Here is a 25,571-nt window from a genome sequence, read left to right on the forward strand (position 1 = left end):
GGGGCGGATGCTTACTACCTGACGCGCTTGCGCAGTTCAATGTTGTGATTATAACCGCAGCAATGTCTGCCTCCATGGTGCGGGCGACCGTCCGAGCGGTCAGCAAAAGAAAGCTATTATCTACGAGAGCCGCACTGACTCTGGTAAGTCATAAACTTTACTTGTATAACGTCACCATGTTTGCCTCTGTTCATACATCGTAATACACAACGTGTGTCGTTTATCCCCCGACGGCGCTACGTTGCGTTTAAGTTAAGCTATAAGTTAGCTAAGCAGGCCAAGTACACTAAGCACAGTCCTGATTATTTTACGTTTACAGAGCTTTTCTCTAATATCACAACGCCATTTTCATCGTACCGAGGAGCTTAAATCGGCGGCGGCGGGGGCAACGTAACAACAACCCCCCCCCCCCCCCCCCTGTTCTGAACAACAGCTGCTAACGGGACTTCTCTGCTGGGCTCATCTGTTTTGTAACGTGCGTTCTGCTCTTCTGTTCCGTAACAGCGACAAATAGCTCACTGCATCGCAACAGGCGGTGCAACGTGAACCCACTTTAGTCTTCTGTTATGAAGAAATAAGCTTACTTTTGCTGTCCAGCCAACTCTAATATCACAAGACTCCGTCTCCCAGAATGCAATGGTCAGCCTAACGTCTAGTGTCCCTCAAATAACATGACAAGCTAGCGTGGAAATGTCATTTCAGTTTTTGCCCTTGGTGGCATTACCTCTTCATACTGGATACTGTTGCTATAGTATTTATTAGTTACATGTTTGCTAAAAATGTATCCGCTAGTTTCACACTAAAATGTATGATGCCAAGTTGCGTAAGGAAACCTAAATGCAAAAGAAATTGGGCTTTCTTATGTAACATTAGGACGCTTTTTTATTCTAAATCAGAAAGTTCTAACGTTCATGAGATAAATTTGTCACCCATCTTTCTGAGGCCTTTTGCCGTCCAGATCAATTTGTTGCATCCCACTCAAACATAGTTTCTCTTTCCCGTTGGCTAGAGGAAAACGATTGAGGAATAGTAATTGATGCGTTCATGTAAATGGGTTGAGTGACATCACTAGAAGGATGGGCGGGATAAGAAAAACAAACGGTTGAACATCGTACAAAGATAGTGCGAGCCCTTGGTGGTCCGAGCTGATAAAACCAGTGCGCTGAACGTGGCTTAAATGTTAAGTGGCGGGAAGTCTGAACGCTGTGGCAGAGGCCGATGATTCTGCAAAATTTGGAAGAACCATCCCCAAAAATAATAACAATCCAGAGGAATACACAAGTAGCAAAATGTTTTTTTTGACCATGAGACTTGTTTGACGGTAAAGTCTGAGACGTCTTCAGTCGGTGACCCTTTTAGATTCGTTCCGTCCTGCAGCAGCACCGCACATACAGATGAACATGCTGGCTTTAAAGGATTCGCACCGAGCTTCATCTCAGGGCCTCAACGGGGGAACGCTGTGATGCCTCCTGCCTCATTTACCATGCATCTGTCCAGAGAGTCATGATGCTTGCTTAAGGTCTAATGTTTTTTTTCTGACTACATTTGATAATTGCAGACTAAATATGTAGTAGACATGTTTTTGTCGTCGGAAAAGTGGATTTATTTCCTTTTGAATGCATTCCTTGAAACCAACATGTGTCCGTTGTTCCTTAGGATGCAGGGAGAACAGGTGATACAAAAACTCTGCTCATATTGCTGGTGCATAAAATGTTTTTTGGTTTGGTCCGACCATTCTCCGTCGTTCACATCTCCGTAACGCTTGGAGGGAATTTACCCGCTCATCTCCGATATCCCCTTAAACAGCATCGGCCCACAGGTGGAGGGAAGAGTATTAAACAGCCAAAGAAAGCAACAAACTGCTTCCATGTCAATCCTGTGGGCTTGGTTGACCTTCTGTCTTTTCTCTAGACTCCAGCAGCTGTGAACAAGATCAGGTTTTTGCTGCAGAACAAGCCAGAATATGTGAGTAACCAGCGAGGATGACGCTCGGTGCATGTGCTCATTCGACCATTCCTGTGACTTGACTAAAAAGTCTGTCAATCCACTTTTGTGCGTGCAGCGCTGCGTGTCCTCCACTCCCTTACTGTGCGGTTTTGCGCCTCTTTATAGATCGGTTTGAAGGTCGGGGTGAGAACTCGCGGCTGTAACGGAATGACTTACACACTGGACTACACCAAGGAGAAAGGGAAGTCTGACGAGGAGGTGCTGCAGGACGGTGAGTCTCACCCCCATCCTTTCATGGGCACACACAGGAACGGGTGGAGTAGTGATGTCTCTGCTTCCGCTCTCCCCTCCCAGGTGTGCGGGTGTTCATAGAGAAGAAGGCCCAGCTCACCTTGCTGGGAACAGAGATGGACTTTGTGGAGTCGAAGCTGGCCAGCGAATTCATCTTCAACAATCCCAACATTAAGGGCACTTGCGGCTGCGGAGAAAGCTTCAACATCTGAGAATCTCCTGCCCCCCCCCCCCCCTCCCGGCTGCACCTTGCCATTGTTTCGAACCACGTCCCTTCGATGAGGAGCGAGAGACTGAATAGTGATGAGGGCGTCGGGCTCCTGAGGCGCGGCCGCGTTTCCTACTGATGCTCTTACTGCAGACCACTTGCACGCACACACACACACACACACACAGCTCATGTATGCATACACATGCCTCGAGGAAGCTTTGGAATTGGTTCTGTGTCGTCGAACCTCTCAGCCAGTTGGTTTTAGGCTCAGTTACCCCTGATGATAACAATATACGCACACATTATTTTCAGAAAGTCAAATTAGTCGGTAAAGCTTGAATCCATCGGCCCACAGCCAACCTCAGCTGTTTGATGAACACTGTAAGACGGTGTGCTATCATAAGCCCAGCAGTATGCAACATTGAAATAGTTTGTGTCTTGAAACTGCTTTTTTCATTTGTAAACTGTATATTTATCTGAGTGTAAATATAAAGATTGTATACCTCCATTGAACCACGCAAGCGCACAAAATAACATCCCTCACACAAGAATACATGAGGATTGTTAGATTTTCTCTTTTTTTCTTTTAGTTTGATCAAAGCCAAGATGCTGTTCGCACTCTGCAATATGTCATAAATGTACATATGAAATAATAAATGGCTAAATCCAGTAAAACATTGTGGCTGCTGTTTTTAATGATCACTAGTTTAACGGTAAGATTTGTGCCATCATCGCTACATCGTAACTGAAATGGAAAAACCTAGAGTGGTTGTCATGGCGATGGCCCTGGCTGATGATAGAATCTTCATCCCAGCTGTTCCGATGACTGCTGAGTCATCAGAACCTGGTGGATTCTGGCTCACTGTTCAGCTTATAGCCCGGAAACATATTTGTTTCTTTTCTGTCTCCTTTGTGCTCAGGCAGAAGCAGAATGAGGTACGGCCAGATTGAAAGATTACCTTCAGTCATCACTGCAACACAACGTTTTACATTCTACTGGTGTATTATTTTAAGGTGACGAGGTCATGGACAGTCAAAGCAAGGAAGGAGATTCAGACAGCGGGGACTGTTATGGGTTAAAGGTAATTATTTATCATAATGTTCTTAATCAGTTGCCATATATTGCCATAAAATACCGACCAATCCTGTTCACAACAATGTTTGCCTGGTGATTGGTAGTCCAGCATGAATCCATGATCCATAAATCCGTTTTCCAGTCGACACCAACTGTTAAGGAAAACAACAATACAGAAGCCCACCACACGGTAGTGTGAAAATAGCATGTGATACTGAACGGAGCCAAATAACCCAAAACACAGAGCGACACAATGCTAAAAATCCTAGTTGGGTTGAACTGCAGTGATAATTTACCATCACACATCATTTGATCCATGTCAAAAGGCTTTATTTTAGTGTCGTTGGGTGAAGTTTGGGTAAAGTAGCGGCTCGCCTGCTAGTGTAATGGTACAATTCTCTTCTCCCGAACTTCTGTTGAAATGTTCCACAACAGATTTCAACTAAATAAAGGTACAAATGTATAAGGCTAAAATCAGTTGTGTTGGTTCAATTATAGTGAGTAGTATTTAGTAATACTTCTTAAACACTAAGGAAAGTACAAGAAAGAACAAAATTATTAACAAATCAAATAACACAATCATCAGTAGAGAAAATTCCACACTTTCAGCCTGCACTGTTGAAAAGTGAATTCATTAATGATTTACAAAAAGGCTAAACATGAAACCATTTAGATGATTCAGTTTATAAACTTAAAAGGGACTTTTGGGGGGAGAGGAGATAGTGTAGTCTGTAGTGTTTCATAGGTCAGTTATATTAACAGCATCTTATTATGTAGATTCATTTTTAGTGGAGGAAAAAAAAATTAAATCCACACACAGGATGGAGTCAAACTTTATTTTAGTAGTGGGGGACATACCAGGGTCTGAATGATGGTCTTTTTCTACATAGGCAGTGTTGTGTCCAGTCCTAAAAAAAATAAGTTATCCGCATCTCTCTGAACTACTGCTGTTAAAAAAAAATTCCTTCTTGAGACAGTTTATCCGCAGAATACGAGTGGGTCCGACTGCAATCCACTTCTGAAAACAGGTTGGAGATACAGTTAATATTAAAAAGCAAGTTTTTTTTCCCCCACAAAGTTTGAAATAAAAATCTCTTAAGCAAAAGAGGACTTAAAGCCCATCTATATGTGCTAAAAAAATTAAAGGCAAAAATTGTCTGGTTATCATGTTGCTACTCTTTTGGTGTCTTTAGTGTCCATTGTGAATTGTCAGAGCAGTGTTGTCTCTTGAAATACTGGTTGGTGTATTTTCCAGCATTTAGCAGGTGGTCTTGTGGCTGACCCAGCAGACAGCAAACAGTTTTCATTACGTCGTATGTTGATTCTCTATTGAAGATATCCTGGCCAAAAAACAGAGATGCCAAAACACATCCCAGTGCCCACATGTCAATGGCTTCTGATATGGGGAGGCCCAAGGTCACTTCTGGTGCTCGGTATGCAGAAGGTTGAATAATCATTCCATCCCATACTCTCCAGGCTGGCATGGCCAAACCAAAATCTATTAATTTAACTCTGAAGGGCTCATCTTGGTGGTTGACGAGCATAATGTTGTTAAGTTTCATGTCTATGTAAAGGAGGCCGATACTCTTCAGGGCGTTAAATGCTTCAAGTAGCTGATTAGTTATGGGGCGGATTTCATTAAGAGTCAATGGTCCTTCTCTCTCTACCATCAAATCGTAAAGACTCCTGTCTAGCAACTCAAAAGCGATGCAAGACATGTCATCAACTATGAAACTGTCCATGAATGTCACCAAGTTGTTTTTCTCTGGGTCAAGGGTGCTGAGCTTTTTCAGGATCTTTACTTCTTCGGCGTAATCATTAACGTCTTTGAGAAACTTTATGGCCAAATTCTCGTTTGTTTTCAAATTGACACACTTGACTACTTGTCCAAAATCTCCTTCTCTAACAGTCTCCAATACTTTGTATTGTACAGACTTGTTACACTCATTTTCCTGTGATGGTTCCAGTGAGGTTGGAGTTACACAGTTGGGTTCTGTGCAGGGTGAATCCAAGGTCTCTTTTCTTGTCTTGCTGGACCTCAGTGCTGCATTTGACACCATCGATCATTGTATTCTGCTGCAGAGACTAGAACATTTGATTGGTATCAAAGGAACTGCACTCAGCTGGTTTAAATCCTATTTATCGGATCGATCCCAGTTTGTGTTTGTAAACAGTGAATCCAAGAGGACCACCAATGTTGGTCAGAAATTTTTGGGCAAAATTTCGATTTCAGTCTGCCCCTTTAATTTGTAGACGAAAACCCAACTTGTATTCGGCTTCACTTCTTTTAGGAATTTGCCTTCCCACATTTTTCTGTTGATTATTTGTCACCTCTTTTCATTTTTTTTCCAACTGTGCCTTTTGGCAAACCCCCTTTAGTTCAAGACCAACACTGCCACCTAGCGGCAGGAGGCCCTCATTTTGCGGGACAAAATCAACATTGATGCATTGTGAGAGATGAAGTTTAGGATACCATGCAGAGGAGACTTGTCTTTTTAGATAATCGTATGCCTTTCATGCCCTCGGGGGCCACACACAGTGACTTGTCGGGCCGGATTCTTGCAGAAAGGTCACTGAAGCAGGATATGTTTGGGCAGAATCTTAAATAAATGTGTGAGATTTCCATATAACTCCCCATCTGCTATATCTCTCAGATTTCAGAGTTATTAAAGACTTTGGCCGAGTGGGAATCGCCACCCATCGGCCACAGACACGTCAGCCCCAACTTCTCCACCCCGAGGAACCTGGGTGCAGGCACTTCCAGCGTCCTTGGAACCTTTAGATCAAGAGCCGTCCCCCCTGAAAACATCAGCCGGTTGTCCAGTTGTTTGTTTAAAAGGCGGGATCACATAGAAGAGAGCGTGGCGGTGTCACTACCAGTTCCCTCCCCCATTGCTGTACCCTCCTCAAATCCTGTTATATCTGCAGTCCTGGCAGGGAAGGCCAACATGATGCATCCACACATCCTGGGCGTGCAGGCTTGGAGCAAACAGCCGTCATGTGGAGCGCCGTTGACACGCGGACTGCCTCCCCAAACTGGTCATTACGCAATTGGTCACGTATCACATAAAAATGGATTTGTCCTCCTTCCATACAACTAGCAATATCACCATTAGGAAGACTGTCCTTCACACATACTAACGACTTTGCAGTTGTGGATTCATGTTTTGGAACCGGACACTTTAGTTCTTTTACACTCTTTTTTGATTCATTTTCTGTTAGTTGCAATATAGAAAATCCACCACTAGGGGGCCCTCAATCTGGAACACTGCACCTTTAACTTTGTTCTCAAACAAGTCAAGGTTATTTCACGAGGTCATAGTTAACATGTACCACAGTAATCAATCATATAATAATTACTTCATTATTGCAAACAAAACTACTTTAACATATGGGGAATTGTGTTGTGTCCTCGCTATGCAGAACAAACATAGACAAAATCATTTTTTGGTTGTGCAACAGATCAACAGCGGCTGTTGCGCTAACTCTTGAAATGTTTGATCCTGACACAGTGCCAAACAACAAATGGTTCTTTGAAGATTTGACGGATCTCCAGAGGAAGCTCTTTTTAGGTGCCTCAAAGAAGTCTGGAGTCCTGAGGAACTCTCAGACGGGCTTAGGAAAGTGATCACTCATCAGAAGCCTGCAAGACAAGACGCAGAAGCAATTAAATCTGTAGATACTTGAGATAGTTGCTGTTTTTCCACATGAACACAGACTCTTTAGCCAGAGATATCCTATCAATGGAAGGAGGATGCCGTTCAAGCATTAGAATCCCTGCATGCAGAAGATGACAAAAACATATTTCTGTATATATTTTAAACAACCATAGAACAAAATAGCACATTCAGCAAACACCTTTTACATCGCCTGAATGCGCTTTGTCTGTTGCACAGTGAAAAGACACAAAGATTACACATTAGTCATTGAGACTCCTGTTTCTATAATGCGTCAACTGCATATTTGATGAAGGTGTTCCTGCCAGCTGTGGGTGTGGTTTGAGTAGGTTGACACGATGTTAAACTACATTCAATGAGCTCATCACGTAACAAGTTCTACCCAACATAACGCATGAAATACCTTTTATACTTTGTAATAAGGACTTTGTGGCGAGACATTACTGGTCAATTTTGCTTCCTTAATGTGTCTAGAGACTAGTGGATACAACAACTAACATCTAAAAACACATATTTGGGTATTATTTTACTACTTTGTCTATTTGTATCTGTAGAAATTCTATTAAATGCCTCATTTGCATATTTAAATACCAGAATGTATGAATAAAAAACAATTGTCTCAATGTGAGCTATTAACTTAGTAAGTTCTGGGGTGATGTCTTAAACCGCAACTTCTGGATGTCAACAAGATGAATAAATTAAAGAACTTTATTAGCGAGCATATACTCGGTGTTCTTTATGGCTCAGGCCATGTGCGTTAATCTGTCCACCATGAGCGTGGACCGTTGCTATGTGATCGTCTACCTTCTGCAGTCACTGGGACACCGCACATGGCCCTGGCCGTCTCTGTGTCCGTCTCATTGAACACACCACACACGCACACACACTTACGGCCTTACACACGCATTAGCAAATGACAACAGTGCAAACGGCTGCATTATTTATCCCTAAATAATGGTGGCACACATGTGCTCCCATCACTTTAGCGGGCAGAACAGTGACAAACATTCATTAATTCCTAGAGACTGTCACTATAAGGATCAAATGTGTAATCAGAAATATTTCCCCCCATGATGAACAAAAAACACACCAGTGAAGAGCAATTTCTACCCTGCGACCCCTTAAAAGGAATAAACCCATTAAGAAAAACTTTCACAAGCTGCTGAATCACAGTTCTCTTTGTCACGTTTTTCTAACTCAGCTGCACTGATGCATTCAGCTCAATGGCATTGAGCTCCTGGTTTTATCTCATCTTTAACTTCTTAACTTCCTAACTGATTTTTATTTTCTGAGCTCCTTTCTTAAATTGGGTAGGAAATGGGCTGTTCTAGAAACATAATTATAGAATCCAGCATCCTTGAGTTGACCGGTTTCAAAATGTAACCGTTTCTTGCCAAATGCTTTACTAATTTGTGTATTTAGCCCTTATGTGCATGTTGTGAAAGATAACATGCACAAAACAATACATTCCATTTCCTCCTAAAACATGCTTAATTTGTGTGTGAATCAATGTGCACTTAAGCAAGTTATCTGTTGTTCATGCACAAGACTATAACTGGAATAAAATATCTTAAACATCTAGCAGTATGTTTGTGTTTGTATGTTAAACATATTGATACCGTTGCATGCAGTTGGTGTAGTACGATGTCATATTGTACTGCGGTCAACTCAGCAGACGATTAAATTTGAGTGCACGTAAATGCTGACATTTACGGTATTAAACAGTAACCGGAATGAATATTTTTTAAATAGTTCATTCTGGACAATGATCGAAGTATGTGTGTACAGGACTACTCTGGTACAAGAAATGAAATTTTGAGATGTCTCCAAAGCCCAGAATTTAACATTTATAAAATACCAATTCTCCACATTTGAACTGCAATAAAAACACATTTCTCAATAGTTCCAGACAAAGACCAATGCATATGTGTTAAGGACCTCTCTGACTACTAGGACGCTAAATTTTATTCATTATTCGTATTTTTTCTGTACAAATGTAGAGATTTCTCCAAAGTAAAAGTATTTTTGCATTTTTAAAAAGAAGTAAATGTAAAAGTAAACTACTTTTCTCAATAATTCCAGACAAAGACCAAACTTTTGAAATATAGGGCTTTTACTTTGAATAATTATCTAACTAGAGTAAAAGTATTCCTTTTTAAAGCACATAATCCATTCATTGTCCAGAATCTAAATAGCTTTTATTCCGTTTACTTGTTCAATACCGTAAATGTCAGCATGCACGTGCACTAAAATTCAGTCGACCACGGAAATCGGAGTGTCTTACTGAGTTGACCGCAGTTAAATTCTGATGTTAGTTTCAAAATAGCACTGGCGTTTTTTTTTAAGTTCGTCTCGTGCGTATCAGGCGCACCAGTTTTTTGGGGTGGGGTGACCGCGGAACCAATCAGTGCGGACCTTAAACGATATTCACCAATGAAAGTCGTTTATCAGACACCTCGTGTGCCACCAGATAATTGGGAGCCCTGTTTGGCTCTTTAGAATTCTCGTGCTGCCTTCAGGGAACACAAAAAATAATCATGTTTCCAGACGTGAAAGAAATTAACACAGCAATATGTGAAGACAATATATTGCTGTGCTATTTTCAATTTTAAATACAAGCTTGTATAACATATATGACATTGTTTAGTTAAAATCGCTTCATCGGGTACAGCAAATGAGATCAAGTTGGGAAAGAAGAAACATTGGTGGCCTTTGTAGTGGAGCACACAAGTTTACGAGGAGGATGTGAAGGCAACACTTCACACATCGATGGATAATTTGCATCCAGGCCGACGAGCTGCGCAGGAGACACAAGGGGGGCGTGAAAATCATTCACATCGCCGGAGCAAAGCAGAACAAGCATCCACCGGGAATCTTACTCTTCTATTTGATCCATCATGGAACAGAAACAAACCATCAACTTTGGCGCTGGACCTGCAAAACTCCCGCAATCCGTAAGTTTAGACCCGGACGTCGCTTGTTCAATGTTTACAATGTGAAGGAGGACAGAAGGAAAAGGTGTGATATTCGAGCCAACAACTCGTCTTTTAGCCCACACGTGCACGGGCATTCCGCGCGGCCCTACGTCCTAACGACGGAAACGTGCACGCGGCGGGTCGAGCGCCGCTGTCCTCCTGGCGTCTGCAAACTGCCAGACGAGTTGCATCATCCGTTAGCACACGCCTGTGGATGGAGAGAAGCTGCCAGGAGGACAAATCCCAATCACTTCCTCTTGCTGTCATCTGTATGTTTGAGAGGATAAATGCACATGTGTACTTGTGAGGTTGTGTAGGTTCCTATAAAACTGCAGTCGTGTGGACCGCATTTTTTTAATGCACCTCTATTGGGGGCGTTACGGTAACCGGGTGTCATATACCAAATTTCTGAACTGTCTTTAAACTAGATCCCCCAAAAGGTAACACTCTACTTTCCCTTGATTCTAGTTCTCAAAGACCCCCTCTATGCACATGTTTACTATCAAGAAATATTACTGTACATATTTTGAGAAAATTGAAGGTAATGTCCGTAAAAAGTACATCGTCAATTCTTAATTTTTGGAATGTCTTTAAACCAGATCCAAGCACTCTACTGTCACTTGATCCTTGTTTAAGTTGACCTCATTTATGATCGGACCAGGCAACCCTCTCAATTTAAGCATCTCACTAAGTGGAGGAAAAGAAACTAACAAAGATGCCCACAGTAGCGGCAAGCGAAGAGTAGAGAGCCCAGTGACCCAGAGTGCAAAAAGTGGTGGAAGGTTCCTATTTCAGAACGTCAGGTTGGGCGCACTCAAAGACATTTAGAAGCAGTGTTTTTTTAGGGTTAAATGTTCTCCCCCTGCTGGCTCCTGTGGGCGTTGGAGTTGTGGCAGTTGTAGTCACCGTAGCCGGTTGGCTAAGGTTGTTCTCAGCTTCCAGTATCTCTACATCTTGTGAAGAAACCTCTTTCATGTTGGTTGAATCCTCCAAAAAAACCTCACCTGATTCCTCTTTTCTTCATTTCCTTTTCACTTCAAATAAAATTTGATGTTCTTCATTTTGATGTAACTTGACTTGGCTCACTTAAAATTCCCCCACTACTTCAGTGATTGACCCATTGCAGAGCCATAGAAAAAGAGAATTGTGATACTTCCACACTTTCTTATATGGCTCTGGCCCATTGGTTGCGAATCGCCACTCTCATTTAGATAAAGTTAAGTGAGTCATCATGCTATGCTCACATCGTGCAGTCCCCGTCACTTGCTTTCCATGTGAAATCAATGGTACGCTTCCCTTCATTGCGTGTTTTTCCATGTAGTCACAATATCACATTTTTGTTGTGCGATGATTGCACCAACATTTATTGCGACGTTCAGACCATTTTGTGCCACTGATAACACAATGACAATATAATATATAATAAGAACAACAAACGTTTCAGCCACTTTGAGCCCAAAATAGTTGGCGCCACCAAACCTTTTGTATCGCTTTTCAGTAATCTAGAAAAAAAATAGTCCCCGTATGTGCATGTAAACAGCATAAGTCATTTTATCGCATATTGCGACCGGCTTAGTTCCGTGTATTGACAACAGCCCATCACTTGCACACTGTGCTCCTAAATTATTATTATTATTATTACGTTTGCACATACCTATTTTTAGGCGCAAATGCGAGTGAAATATTCTCACTATAGAGCCCTGTTGGGTGGTCGGTGGTACCTTTTTTTAGAAGGGCACAAGCCAATCTCAGTTGGGTATTTAGCGGCATGCAAATTCCACTTTAACTGTAACTTTAAATGAGTATCTTCATGACCACGGGTTTGCCGTAAATGTTTTTTTCTAATTTTTTTGAGAATCTGGCACAACACAGCGTCTTAAATAAAGTGATGTAATGCAAGGCTTTAGAAATGAACACAAAGGGATTCTGTATTTGCTCAGTCTGAAATTGGCCGCAGAACTTTTGTCAAAAGAAATCCGTAAAATTTGACTATTTGTACAACCCGTCATTGGCGGACTATATGGAGGCGCAGATGGCCTCCAATCAATGGAGGGAGGTCTCTGCAAATGTCGGCTTGCTGGTCGAGGGGTGCACACAGTCGAGAGAGAAAAATACGGCACAAAAGCAGCAGCGGCGATCGAGGGGGCAAAAAAGTATCTTCTTTTTATGTGTCCCTATCGTGGTTGGACCCACGCATAAGACACCGGACAACTACGACAAGGTAAATATAAAGTTCTTCATTTCTGAACAGCCTTTGTGTGTTCAGGCTAATACGCTAGCAGTGTAATCCCAGTGGGAGAGTTCAGTTGGAGAATGCTTCAACATATTGCAAACGAGATAAATGGTGTTAAAGAGCTGTATAATTGTGGATGTAATGCAATTGCCTGTAACGTTTGCCATTGTAGCTACAGGCTGTTTCCGAATCACTGAAGAACGGTGTGCGAGTATTGCCTACACACGTTTTCTATCATCATCATTGTCGTGGGTAATCCATTCCATAAAATAATGCTGGTCATAGACTCCAAATGCATGGACAAAGAGCGGTCTGTTCTTAAAGTTATGTTACTTTCAGCATTGTAGGCATATGTGATTTTAATATTGTTAACAGACCAACTATATGCTTTTATTATTATGAACAGCCCTCAACTGCCAGCATGGCCATTGGCAAAGGACCATCGCCATCCACCTCCTCATCACCTGAGGCCAGGGCTGGACTGGTAATCTGGCATATCGGGCAAATGCCCGGTGGGCCGACGCACTTGGGGGCCGGTCGATAGGACTATACAATTTTTTATTTTTTATCTTTTTGCTTTCGACCGGCCCATAAAGCAGGGACAGCGGCCCATTGGTTCATTTTCCATACTGACACTGGGCTGGCCCAATCATCTCTTAGCAGGCTCCACGCCTCCCTCTCCGTGTGTCAGTCAGATGTGTCAGTGGCTCAGAGCCAGAAAGAAATGTGTGGATTAGGATGGAGAAACAATAAATGTAAGAGCAAGGGGGGTGCGAAGAAATTGCGGGCCAAAAAAAAATAATCTAGAGGTTGATCCCTCAACAAAAATATCCGACATGTTTAGTGCTGTGGCTTCAGTTGTCAAAACTACTACAGTACCTGACGACAGAAACGGCAGGTGACCATAGCACATGGAGGAGGAGAGGTGACTAGCCACAGCGATAGCTCTGCTTGCGGCTCGCAGGCAGCAGAGGAGAAGGTGCAGCAGGTGTCAGTGTGACAGTGAAGTCCAGGAGGGACAGAGTGAGCAGGAGAGTGTCATTGAAACGGTAAGCAAGCAGGTAGCTACATGAACAGGGCGGGAGTGTTAATCAGGGCGGGTGCATGAGGATAGTGTGTGTGGGCTAGGGTTGCCAACCGCCCCGTATTACCCGGGACATCCCGAATTATGGGCAATTTTGATTTGTCGGGAACGGGACAGCTCCAGTCCCGATTTCCAATCCAAAAACTCCCGCTTGTTGTGAAGTTGTGCGCTGCTCATTGTGCCGCCGACCGCTAGCACCACCCCCCCCCCCCCCCCCCCCCCACTGGCCAACCGTTAGCACCCCCCCACCTGTCAGCCTGCGAAAGTGTCCCTGATTTGGGGTTGGGAGAGTTGGCAACCCTAATGTGGGCCTGGCTGGGCCACAACGAAGATGATGATGATTTAACAGTTACCTAAATTAATGAATATTATAATAAAGCAACAAACATAATCGTTGTCGGTTGTTGCTATTATAAAGTCTGAGTGTCAGGTTGTCATTCGTCAAAATTTTCACTTAAAAGCAGAGTTCCTTGGTTGTCATGCATTTCTAAGCCGCTATTGAGCTGCAGACACATTAAATTCCTTTTCTTGACCCGAATAACAGGAGATCTTGAGTTTATTTACGCATTAAAAACGTTGACTAAATACACAAAATAAACCATTTTGTCACACTGTATAAAAACTGCACAAGTGCCTTATCGGCTCATCTCGAGAATCACCTGTTGGAAACATGACGTCAATATAAGCAGGAAAATAAAGGGGGCGTCACACGTCCTCAGCATAAGGAGGTCCAATTAAACAACATACACACTTTTGGCTCTTACAGCAGCTCTATAGCTGTCATCATTTTTTTGCCCTTTGTCAATAGTTTTCTAGTATTTTTAAAATTGGTTTCTGCACCTTGTTTGTGTGCAAAGTAAAGACAGAATAAATCAGCAAAAAGGGTTTTGAAAGCGATTTTATTAACACTTCTATTCGCATAGCTGAAAGACCGATCATCCGCCTCTCGCACAAGCTCCTACCCCCCCCCCCCCCCCCCCCGGAGAGGTTAAGTTCCACGTCTTGGCCTCCTGCAAAGGCAAAGGTCACTACTGCGACTGGGGATAACGATCCAGGGAAATTCTTACACAGCCTTTTGACCTCGGCTTTTAATTTTCTCAGAAACTGTACAGTAATATACCACCAACTTGGGAACATTGCACGGCTCAAACCCTCCCTCTCCTCTCCCCCAAGCCCTCATAACCTCCAGACTCCACGGCTCTCCAAACAAACTCCAACATGTTCAGAACTCTGCCGCACGACTGCTCACATCCACCCGCCGCTATGAACACATCTCCCCGGTCTTATGCAACCTCCACTGGCTCCCGGTAAAATACAGTATACTTCAAAATATTACTCATCACCTACAACGCCCTAAACAACTCCCTACCTACCTCTCAAACCTCCTCCCCCTCCGCGCCCCATTTTTTGGATCTGTTTATAGACCGGTCATAAATTGCCATTTTAACTGATTAAATATTTATGTTTGTCCAAAACCGTACAGTAATATTTCATGGAAATGTACATGGGCATAGAGGAGGCCAACTTAAACAAGTAACATGTGACAGAGTGTTACTTTTTTATTGATTGGGTTTGAAGACGGTTTAAACATTGGAGTATGACACTTCAAAGACATTTAGTGCCTTTTGAGCGGTACAAGGCCATTTACCGTAACGCCTTTAATATTGGTGCATATTATTTTGAAATGCACTCCACTGGACCTTCTGGACAGAGGGTTTGTACCACCACGAGATGTTAAGGAGTGATCGCAGATCATATCTCAATAGTACACGTTATGTGACGGTTATTATGACATGGCTGGGTGATAAGGAGAACATCATGTATCACGATATTTTCAACTTTTTATTATCTTTTGATGTATAAGCTAATTTTTTTAAATTAATAATAAATAGTCATCGGCGAGATAGATTTGATGACGTTGGTAGGTCTTAAGTCTTGCTAACTGCTTTACTGCTGTTGTTAGCGAGCTAACGCTAGCTTGATCAGCTGGATGACGAGGCTCCGTACGTCCTCTGTAATAACGGGACCACGTGGTGCTCCCGCCACGTCTTTGCCTCCGTCATGTGACTCAACAACTGCCGGCGCTGCAGGCTGCTGTTTCCTCAACGTCGGCTCGACTCTTTTCCTTTTTTTTGTTGTTGCTCCGCGCACACCTCCGCAACTCTGAGTGATGTAATAATCACGCAACACAATGAATCGATAATGAAATTTGTTGCCAACACTTCTAATATTCGATTCGTTGCTGCAGCCCTGTATGTTGGTAAAGGTACCAAAGAACAGCTTCACTCGGGTTAGTTCAGAAAACATCACTTGACTGTAATGAAGTCAAATAATCAGTTGTACACATTTGCTGTGCAGCCTTTTTTGGGCTAATTCTATCAGTGAAGACACATGTCATCGATTAAAACATTTTTTGCTGTGTTCAGTACTGCATTGAGCCACTGTTTCTAATCTCGAAACACATTCATATCTGCTGGTGTGATTGTATAGAAGTCTATGAGAAAATGACTGTACTTCACTTTTGATTTATTCCCTCAGTAAACCACATTTAATGGTCTCAATCTCTAGTTTAAATATTCAATACATTGATGTTCAGTAAATAATGGTCTATTTAGATTCCTCTTCGTCATGATGTTTTGAAGCAGTAGTTTTAGAGGGAGGCCTGAAGGGGCGGCCGTCAGAGTGTTGCTGATTTGGCAACTTTTTTTTACCAGATTTAGCAACTTGGAAGCTAATCCTGCTAGCTGGATAATAGGAAAATAGTTGGCAGCACTGGGCTGTTTTTTTTTTTTTTTTTAAGTGGATCTTTTAAGAAAAGTGAACTTTATCCAAGTAGTTTCTAAAATGACCAACCATGTTTTTTTAATATATGGCTTATATTTCAGGTGCTGCTACAAGCACAGAAGGAGCTCCTCAGCTACAATGACATCGGTGTTAGCGTTCTTGGTGAGTGGAACTACGTACTGACTGTGTTACTCAGTCAAGGCATTATGTGGAAGATCTAAACTAATCCATGGATAAGTTCACAATGTTTCACTCCTTACAACAGTAGCAGCCCATATGAACACTGGAACTTCACTTCACTCACCCTGCTGCTACTTTCCATTAAGCAATTCCCCTCATGTTGGGCTTTCATTTTCTGTTCTTTCTTTATCCTGCCAGTAGAAATGTAACGGTAATAAATAACAACAACGTTGAGATTAGCGTTTTCTGATTGTGTTCCAACCAGAGATGAGTCACCGATCAGCTGACTTCAACAAGATCCTCAACAAAACGGAAAGTCTGATGAGAGAGTTGCTGTAAGTGCTGCTTTTGTTGGAGTTACACCTACCCTTTTTTTTAAATCCCTGTTACCTTGTGAAAATATCCCACTTTACCGGCACCAAAGAGGCCTCAGACCATCGCATTACCTCCCCCATGCTTGACCGATGGCGTCAGGCACCATTCCAGCATATTTTCACCTGTTCTGCAAACTTTGATTTGTCTGTCCATAACCCTTTTTTCCAATCTTCCTCTTTTAAATGTCTGTGTTCTTTTGCCCTATCAATCTTTTCTTTTCATTAGCCATTCTCAGATGTGGCTTTTTCTTTGCCCCTTCCTAGAAGGCCAGCATCCCGGAGTCCCCTCTTCACTGTAGACACTGTGGACACTGGCCTTTTGCGGGTACCATTTAAAGAAGCTGCTAGTTGAGGACCTGTCAAACTAGAGAACGTAATATACTTGTGTTCTTGCTGATTTCTGCCTCCCACTTCTCTTTCTACTCTGGATAGAGCCCGTTTGTGCTGTTCTCTGAATGGAGCAGTTCACACCATTGTAGGAAACAACGTTCTTCACAATTTCTAGTTTGGAGCAGCCTTCATTTCTAAGAACAAGAAGTAGAACTAGACTGGCGAGTTTCAAATGATAGTTCTCTTTTTCTGGCCATTTTGAGAGTATAGTCAAAGCCACAAAGATGATGCTCCGGATACTTAACTAGCTCAAACAAGGCCAGTTTTATAGCTGTGCTAACATAATGCACTAGGGTTTTCTCATCATGCATTAGTCTTCTAAGGCGTTAAGGAAACACCGTTAGAACACTGGAGTGATAGTTGCCGGAAATGGGCCTCTGTACACCTATGTCGACATTTCATTAAAAACCAGACGTTTCCACCTGGAATAGTCATTTATGTGTAGTGTATTTCTGATTATTTGAATGAAAAAAAACAGTGCTTTAAAAAAAGAAAAAAGAAAACCGTTGGACCCCAAACGGTAGTGTGTGTGTGTGTGTGTGTGTGTGTGTGTGTGTATATATAAATATATATAGTATTAGGTGAGATGAGAGTTCGGTCCATCAACATTTAACACAAGGACCCTTTTCTTCTTAACACAGGAACATCCCCGAAAACTACAAGGTGATGTTCCTGCAGGGCGGCGGGTCGGGACAGTTCAGCGCTGTTCCCCTCAACCTTATCGGCCTCAAAGAGGACCGATGCACCGATTACCTGGTGACCGGAACGTGGTCAGAAAAGGCTGCGAAGGAGGCAGGGAAGTACGGCAAAGTCAACATTGTCCACCCGAAGCTGGATAGTTACACGAGTAAGTCTGTGTACATTGTAACATTTCTCCTTTATAGGAACTTACTTGTAATACTTTTTTTAGGGCCAGAATGGAGGTCTTGTCACTCAAATCAATTCTAGAAGGATTTTATGAATTTTTGACTTTTTATTAGACGTTATGTCTTTGAGTAGTCTGTCTGGATTTGCATTTCTGTGAAGGAAATGAATATCTCGCCTAAAGCGAAGGATTTTTTCCACCTGACCTAAAGACTAAGAAGTGGGCGTAGTCATTATGACGTCACCCAATGGTCTGTGGCCTTCCGTTTTGAGGCTTTGAGTTTGATTTCACGGCGTCTTGTCGCCATGTTTTTTTATATGGACAATAATTGACTTAATGAACATCATGCTATATTGGAGATGACTTGAACTTGAGATTATAAACTGTTTAGACTTTTATACAATCTTCTTTTTGCAGTTGCCCCCTAATGGCCATTAGAGAGAATGCAGTTTCTGTCACACTGCTCGATTGTCCTTTTACTTTTATTACGACAATCTCCCACACGTCGAACAGAATGAAAGGATTGGGTGTAAACTGTGACCTCACTTAGAGCCGTACAGACGTTTGGTAGTAATTCTGTTTTTGCTTCTTTACGCTTTAACTGTAATATTATTGCATCAATGAATTATTTCCAATCGCTTCTCCTATTCATGGCCTTGAGGGGCGGATTCAAACCTGACTTTGGACTAAGGACAGGTAGCCAGGCTATCGCAGGGCCGACACATCGAGACAAACAGCCCCCCCCCTGCTACGATGTGTTCAGCGTTCTCAATTCAGCTAAACTGCAATTGAGTAACCGTAGCGAAGTGGCTGTGCGTCCGCGCTGTTCCACAGAGGTACTTCTCTGCATGGTTGTGTCTGACTGGAACTCAGCAGAGCTTTGTTTGTCATCGTGTATGGAGGCAGTTTCACAGATAGATGTATATTGTCCAGGCTGCCTTCACCAGATAAGGGTATCCATCATTTTTCTGAGCATCTGGCCCTGCAAATAGAAAGTCTACTGGCACATCTGGTTCTTTATTACTTTTGCCAAATTTTCACTGTGGAAAAATAAAATACTAAGCAAGTAAGTTTTTTTGATCCTCCCATTTAAGGCATGTTTTTAACAGGCTTGATTTAAAGGGAGCGGTTTAGCGATGTTCTGTCGTTGCCTCCTCCAGAAATCCCCGACCCCAGCAGCTGGACCTTGAACCCGTCGGCCTCCTACGTGTACTACTGCTGCAACGAGACGGTCCACGGCGTGGAGTACAACTTCACACCAGAAACCAACGGGGTGGTCCTCGTCAGCGACATGTCCTCCAACTTCCTGTCCCGACCCGTGGACGTGTCAAAGGTTTGATACTGAATAGAATCTGTTGTTGTTTTGTGGGCTCCTTATCCCCCAAAGTTCCATATGGAATGTGTGAACCGTCAGGAAAACCTGTGAGGGAAAATCTGCACTGAAGAATGGGGGATCTTTTTCAAATCTGTTTAAAAGATGAAATGGTTTGAGTTCTAATGCGATTACGCAATGTCTCCTCTTGCCTGGTCTAGTTTGGGCTGATTTTTGCCGGAGCTCAGAAGAACGTCGGCTGCGCCGGGGTAACCGTTGTCATTGTGCGAGAGGACTTGTTGGGGCACGCCCTGAAAGAGTGTCCCATTGTTCTGGACTACAAGGTGCAGGCTGAAATGAACTCCCTCTACAACACGCCCCCATGTTTCAGGTACAGTTAGCTTAGCTTAGCATAGAGACAGTAAACTGATGTAACAGCTGGCTTTGCCCTACCAAATGTGAAACAATCATTAGCACCTTTTTAAATTCAACATTTATGTTTTTTTGGTGGATAATTTACTTGACTATATAGTGCTATTTTGCTCTTTTGGTTCTTCTTGTAAGGAATCGGGAAACGTTTATTGCCATCATATGTCAGACATACATGGAATTTGACTTTGTGCATGACGGAAGACAATGTAGTGCAGCAATAAGATAAAAGTAAAAATATAATAAAATATATGCTATGGGTTAGTATGTTGAGAAATAAAGATAAAATTAAAGATAAAGTACACCAGCTAAACAGAAAGTGACAAGTGACAAAGTGAATGAACATGGGAGTGAGAGTCAGTCGGGGGGGGCCGGGCTCTGTTGATGAGCCCGACTGCCGAAGGGAAGAAACTGTTGGTGTGGCGGGAGGTCTCAGTCCAGTGAAATGTTGCTCTAAGGATATTCAAAAAAATGAATTTTGTTGGTTCAGCATCTACATCATGGGTCTGGTTCTGGAGTGGATTAAGAACAACGGGGGCAGCGCTGCCATGGAGACGCTCAACAAGCAGAAGTCGTCCATGATCTATGACATCATCAACGCCTCCAATGGGTTCTATAAGTATGACAAAACTTCAGCAGCTGATATTCAAATATGAAATTCAGTGAAGTTTAAAACCTTGTCTCATCGAAACTTTGAATTCCTTTTCTTCTGTTTGAAAAACGGACTCCTTCTTCGGGTTATTAAGGGGACCTGTATACCTGCAGTATACCATCGGTTTCTTTTATTGTTATTTAGTGTTTTTCTCACAAAATAATCAAAAGATCCAACGATCAATAATATTTCTAGTTACAATTAAACCAGTATACCTGTAAAACGATACACATCACTACTTAAATTGTGTTTATAAGTCTCCTCCAAAATAAGAGCTCTCCTCGTGTGTGTGTGTGTGTGTGTGTGTGTGGCAACAGTGAAGAACACTGGATGAGCCACGTAGGGAAGACTTTAACTCAAACACCATAATCCTGTGTCCAGGTGTCCCGTGGACGTGACTTGTCGTAGCCGCATGAACGTACCGTTCCGTGTGGGGAAGAAGGAGGGAGACGAAGCCTTGGAGAAGGAGTTTCTGGCTGGCACATCCAAACGTGGAATGATATCGCTGAAAGGACACAGGTTGGTCAAACCTACGTGCACACCTACTTTATTGCCGTATTAAATGGTCACTAGAGAAAATATCCTGACGTTTTAACGCAAGTACGCTTATTTAAAGTTGGACATGAACACCACCAGCATTCAATCCACAATGGATGCCTTTGCTTGCAGTGTTTAGTTAGAATTTTGTGCGCCTAAAAGTGTCTCTTTGTCTGCCCCTGCAGGTCAACTGGAGGGATTCGTGCATCTCTGTACAATGCTGTAACGGTGGAGGACACTCGAGCCCTGGCCAGCTTTATGGAAGAATTCATGAAGGAGCACCAATAAGACACTCTGTCGGTATCTCACTTCTGCATCTCATCGCTCCAGTTAAAGACCTCCAGCCTCTCTATCCATGTTGGATTTGGGAGCGGCACCTTTAGAAGCACGTTTTGTAAAACCCCTTCCTTGTCCTTTATGAGCTTTAACCACTACTGTTACCAATATTGTCTTAATTAAATCTGTGTTATAGAAGTACTATTTTAATGTTGACTAGCAGTGCTTTAATATACATACTGTATGTATTGCTTGTAGTTTTCTCAAAATATGTTCACATTCCAGTAAATCTGATTTGGCATTATCTACATGTTGCTGCGTAATTTCTTATCTTCAGTGCCGTTTCGATCCAAGACGTATCAATCAATTGTTCGTATCTCCCTTGAATATGAGGTAGTTATTTAACCAATTCAAGATGTGTTGCTGACCTGGTTTCTTTTTAATATTCACATAAGCACATTTAGTAATATCCACTTTTTAAAGGTTTTTTAAAATAAGCCACGCACAACTTTGAGCAGCTTCTTACATATCAATCTGAGATTTCTGCCCCCAACTAAAATACAACATAGCATCTATGTGCTTTAAAAAGGATTTCAAATTCTCAACTACTAATTAATGCTGAGCCTTAAAACAGTTCAAGAAGTGATCTTTTTGATACATTTAAGGCCTGTATATAAGGTAACTATCACCAGACAATAAAGACTTTAAAGGCACTCTGGGCCTAATAAAATAACCTCTGTCTGAATTTAACATCAGAAGGTTTCAGGATTTGATGTCCTCAGGACGTTCTTGAAGTGGTCTAGTCTGCTTTGATCAATGGATACAATTGAGTATCGTCTACATAACAATAAAAGCGTTGCTGCGTTTCCTGATGACATTGCCTGTAAGAAGCATGTAAAAGGTAAATATAATCGGTCCAAGCTCAGAACCTTGTGCAACTCCGTGACCAACATTGATGGTCATCAAGGTTTCCCATGTAGAGTCAAACGTTTTTTACGGGCAAAACTCTATAAACCTTTTATAACTCCATTATCAGAATACACTTTTTCATCCTGTTTTATGAAGTATGAACAAATCCCTTGGTTAATAAAGATGTTTGATGTACATAAGTGGCATAGATGTGCAGATTTCTGGATAGTCAGAAAACTAATTTTATCTTTTAAATCCATACATTGTAAAATAACAGACATATTGAAGACACTTCAGCTAAATGGGGCAAAAACATGAACTGATAAACGTTCCACAGTTGATTTCTCGCATTAAAACAACTGATTTTAGGAGAAATCTCCATTGACTCAAAAGACAAAGTAGTAAAATAAACACCTAAATGTATATTTAGGATTTCCTCTACACTAGTCTGAAGGAAGACATATGGACACAAAAGCTGATGAAACAGACGACTGTGACCTTTATCAGTTCATTGAGTCCATTAAAAAGTGACATTTATCCAGACGTAATCTTCCTCATGCACATTATTCATCATAATATGTGTCAATTTGCAGTCTAATGAGACTGATTATGCTCGTGAGCAGTTCAGCGTGAGGGATTTGAATGTTTGGATGAGGCCACTAAAGATACAAACAAATTGGACGTAGGTGTGTGTCGTATCATGGTTCTAATTAAAGGAATAAAAACAGGGTTGATTGGAACATGTTAAACAAGTTCCCATGTTTTTTTTGTGCTCATGTTGCTGCTGAAGGCTGTTATCAGTGAGTTATAAATATTAGCATTATTTGCGTGTCCTTATTTGTTGCATCTACGTCCTTGACATTCAGAGACATTCTTCTGCTTTTTAATAGTTACTGTAGGAGCCATACATCGTTTTGATTATTCTTTTGTATTATTCTTTCCTTCTACGTTGTTTGTATGTGTGCGTGTGGTGTGACGTCATTTGTATCCACGACACCGTAAGGGGGTGTGGTGTGTGTGTGTGGGTGTATATTAGTGTGTGTCTGTTCACCTGTGGGGGGTGGTTGTTTGGAGCATGGCTGCAGGGTGAGCATGGGGAAAAACCTTCTTTTGACCGTCAGCGTCAGCGTCATTGTCATTGTAATCGTCACCAGAAATGTTACTATCGACTGTCATGTAGCGACGATTTGCCATCTTGTCACTAGTAGAGGTGTTTTGTGGGGTTATCTGACGCGTGGTTCCAAATGATTCCAGTTCCAGTCCAATACTGCATTTTATCTTCTTTATTTTTTGCTCAGTTCTGATGCTCAAACATGTTACAATCCATAGTTCTGATGCACCATGACTCTTGATCCTCACCCTTGATCCTCACGGTCAAAAACTGTTTGCTTCCCCAACACCCCCATTCCCTTGCTCTCTGATTATCTATATACACCTTAAAACCCAACACCTGGCTTCCCTTGCTCCCTGATTATCTACATACACCTTAAACCCATACTCCACCCAGTGTTCTCCAGGGGAACTACAACAGTCAAAAAGAGAGCATAATGGCTCTTACACTCCGGCCCCTAATTGTACATGACAAGTAGACATTACAATTCAATACAATATTTATACAAAGAGCCATTAAAGTCCAAAGCGACACTGTACAACATTGCATTTAAACAATCTTCCATTTTTAGAACATAAGTCTTTGCAATCAGTCCTTTAATTTTCCAAGTTGTCATACAATAGACAAAGCTTTGTCACAGGTCTCTCAAGTATATTGGTTTTAGTTTGTACTCGCACAGAACGTACAAGTCCATTTTTATCAGGAAAAACTTCCAAGACTCGTCCCATCAACCAGGATCCACGTCTGAACTCCAGGTGGAGGAGGTGGAGGCGGCTCTGCCCCCCCTGCGGAAGAAGGACGTGCCGTTGGAGGTGGACTTCTTCTGAGGATGCTCCATCGTCTGCTGGGACCTGAGCTGCTGGTTGATAACGATCTGGATATCGTCCTGCCAGGCTTCCAGTTCCTGTGACAACTCCAGCTTACGTTGGATGGCTTCTAACTGGTTGTTGAGAGATATCATGTCACTTTTACTTCTCACCAACTCTGCCTCCATCAGGGTTTTCTTGGCTATGGCTTCATCTCGATCTCTGATGGTGTGTTGGACGACGTCGGCCTCCTCCTCCACGTCCTGCAGCTTACGTTTCAACTCAGCGTTTTCCTGCTGCAGATGGACGTTCTGATCTCTCAGCTCATGCGCTGCACTCGGATTCCCACACTGATCGCCCGTCCTGTCGACAAAAGCTCGATTCAGCTCCTGAGAGCCCCACGTCAGTGCCAGAGTCTGGGCCACTCCCTTCAACTGACGCAGTATTGTGTGCAGGTCTTCCTTTTGATCCACGACCTCTGACCTCCCCGAGTTGTTCAGTTTCGGTGTCAGTGGGAGCAGCAACTGAAGACTGGACCACATTTCTTGTGTAATCTCTTCTTTGCTGACCCCGAGGCTCGTCGTCTCCATGCTGCTCTCCAGCTCGGACAGCAGGGGTGCGTCTCCGTGGCTCCTGCCTTCCTGCAGGGACACCTCCTCCTGAAGCTCCTCCACCTGGGTCTGCAGCTGCCGTGAGCGACCCTGTGCAGCCTCCGCCTCTTGCATCGCCCCAGCTAGCTGCTGGCTGTGCTGCTGGTTGAGTTGGTCTTGTAGAGCCAGGCGTGTGTGCAAAGAGGCCAAACTGGCCCTCAGCTCGGTGTTTTCTTGACACACACTCTCCAAACGCTCCTCCAGCACCTGCTCCTTCTGGGTGAGACGCAGAACCTGCTCTCTCATCGCACTGATAAGCTCCTCCTCCTGCAGCCTGTTGTGGCTTCCTTTTTGTTGGAGCTCCTGTTTCAGCTCCTCCAGCTTGTCTGCGTATCTATTAACAGTAACATCCGGACATTCAATTGTGTTCCCATTGTCCTTGCTTCCTTGTAATGGTCCATTCACGACCCATCCCAGTAGGGTTCTAACTGCATAAGGTCCTTCTCCATCACTGTTTTTAACCTCCCAGGGCTCCATTACCTTGGAAGCATTTGCTCCAATTAGCAAATCCACATCAGCAGGAATTTGAGGGATCTTAACACCTTTCAGGTATGGCCATTTATCCAAATCCTCTTCGGTAACCATGTTATCTTTGGACACAGGCATTTTCTCCTGAGTGAAAACTTCCGGAAGACTGTAAAAGATGTCATTATAAAGGCCAGACACTTCCAATCCAGTCAGAATAGAACTACTAACAGACCTTTGATTGCCCATTGTTTTCAAAAGAATATTAGTTTTCTTTCCTTTTAATTTCAAACGGTGCATTAAGTGTTCTGAACAAAATGTGGCAGAACTACCAGGAT

General features: G+C 42.6%; 3 protein-coding genes across 3 annotated transcripts; 2 read left to right on the plus strand and 1 right to left on the minus strand.

The window, feature by feature from the left end:
- The first annotated feature begins 16 nt into the window (after nucleotides 1-16).
- Nucleotides 17-3,124, plus strand: isca1 (iron-sulfur cluster assembly 1). Its single transcript, XM_037483552.2, has 4 exons — nucleotides 17-143; nucleotides 1,912-1,965; nucleotides 2,113-2,218; nucleotides 2,302-3,124. Exons 1-4 carry the CDS (start codon nucleotides 63-65, stop codon nucleotides 2,448-2,450), a joined length of 390 nt encoding a protein of 129 aa, XP_037339449.1. The 5' UTR covers nucleotides 17-62; the 3' UTR covers nucleotides 2,451-3,124.
- A 6,824-nt stretch (nucleotides 3,125-9,948) lies between these two features.
- Nucleotides 9,949-21,596, plus strand: psat1 (phosphoserine aminotransferase 1). Its single transcript, XM_062562301.1, has 9 exons — nucleotides 9,949-10,155; nucleotides 16,379-16,439; nucleotides 16,723-16,792; nucleotides 17,863-18,068; nucleotides 19,247-19,419; nucleotides 19,620-19,789; nucleotides 20,318-20,446; nucleotides 20,861-20,998; nucleotides 21,202-21,596. Exons 1-9 carry the CDS (start codon nucleotides 10,099-10,101, stop codon nucleotides 21,302-21,304), a joined length of 1,107 nt encoding a protein of 368 aa, XP_062418285.1. The 5' UTR covers nucleotides 9,949-10,098; the 3' UTR covers nucleotides 21,305-21,596.
- A 2,385-nt stretch (nucleotides 21,597-23,981) lies between these two features.
- On the minus strand, nucleotides 23,982-25,245 carry LOC134129017 (BICD family-like cargo adapter 1). The gene has a single exon (XM_062562166.1). It carries the CDS (start codon nucleotides 25,243-25,245, stop codon nucleotides 24,040-24,042), a length of 1,206 nt encoding a protein of 401 aa, XP_062418150.1. The 3' UTR covers nucleotides 23,982-24,039.
- Nucleotides 25,246-25,571: the final 326 nt, after the last annotated feature.

Source organism: Pungitius pungitius, chromosome 5 (genome assembly GCF_949316345.1).
Source record: "Pungitius pungitius chromosome 5, fPunPun2.1, whole genome shotgun sequence".
Taxonomy (NCBI): Eukaryota; Metazoa; Chordata; class Actinopteri; order Perciformes; family Gasterosteidae; genus Pungitius; species Pungitius pungitius.

Bases quoted from the DNA above. Each gene is read 5' to 3' on its own strand.
- isca1 (XM_037483552.2), top strand. From the start codon at position 63: ATGTCTGCCTCCATGGTGCGGGCGACCGTCCGAGCGGTCAGCAAAAGA. The intron at 1,966-2,112 runs GTGAGTAACCAG...GCCTCTTTATAG, and splicing joins TGCAGAACAAGCCAGAATAT to ATCGGTTTGAAGGTCGGGGT. The intron at 2,219-2,301 runs GTGAGTCTCACC...CTCCCCTCCCAG, and splicing joins CGAGGAGGTGCTGCAGGACG to GTGTGCGGGTGTTCATAGAG.
- psat1 (XM_062562301.1), top strand. From the start codon at position 10,099: ATGGAACAGAAACAAACCATCAACTTTGGCGCTGGACCTGCAAAACTC. The intron at 19,790-20,317 runs GTACAGTTAGCT...TTGTTGGTTCAG, and splicing joins AACACGCCCCCATGTTTCAG to CATCTACATCATGGGTCTGG. The intron at 20,447-20,860 runs GTATGACAAAAC...TCCTGTGTCCAG, and splicing joins GCCTCCAATGGGTTCTATAA to GTGTCCCGTGGACGTGACTT.
- LOC134129017 (XM_062562166.1), bottom strand. From the start codon at position 25,245: ATGGAGCCCTGGGAGGTTAAAAACAGTGATGGAGAAGGACCTTATGCA.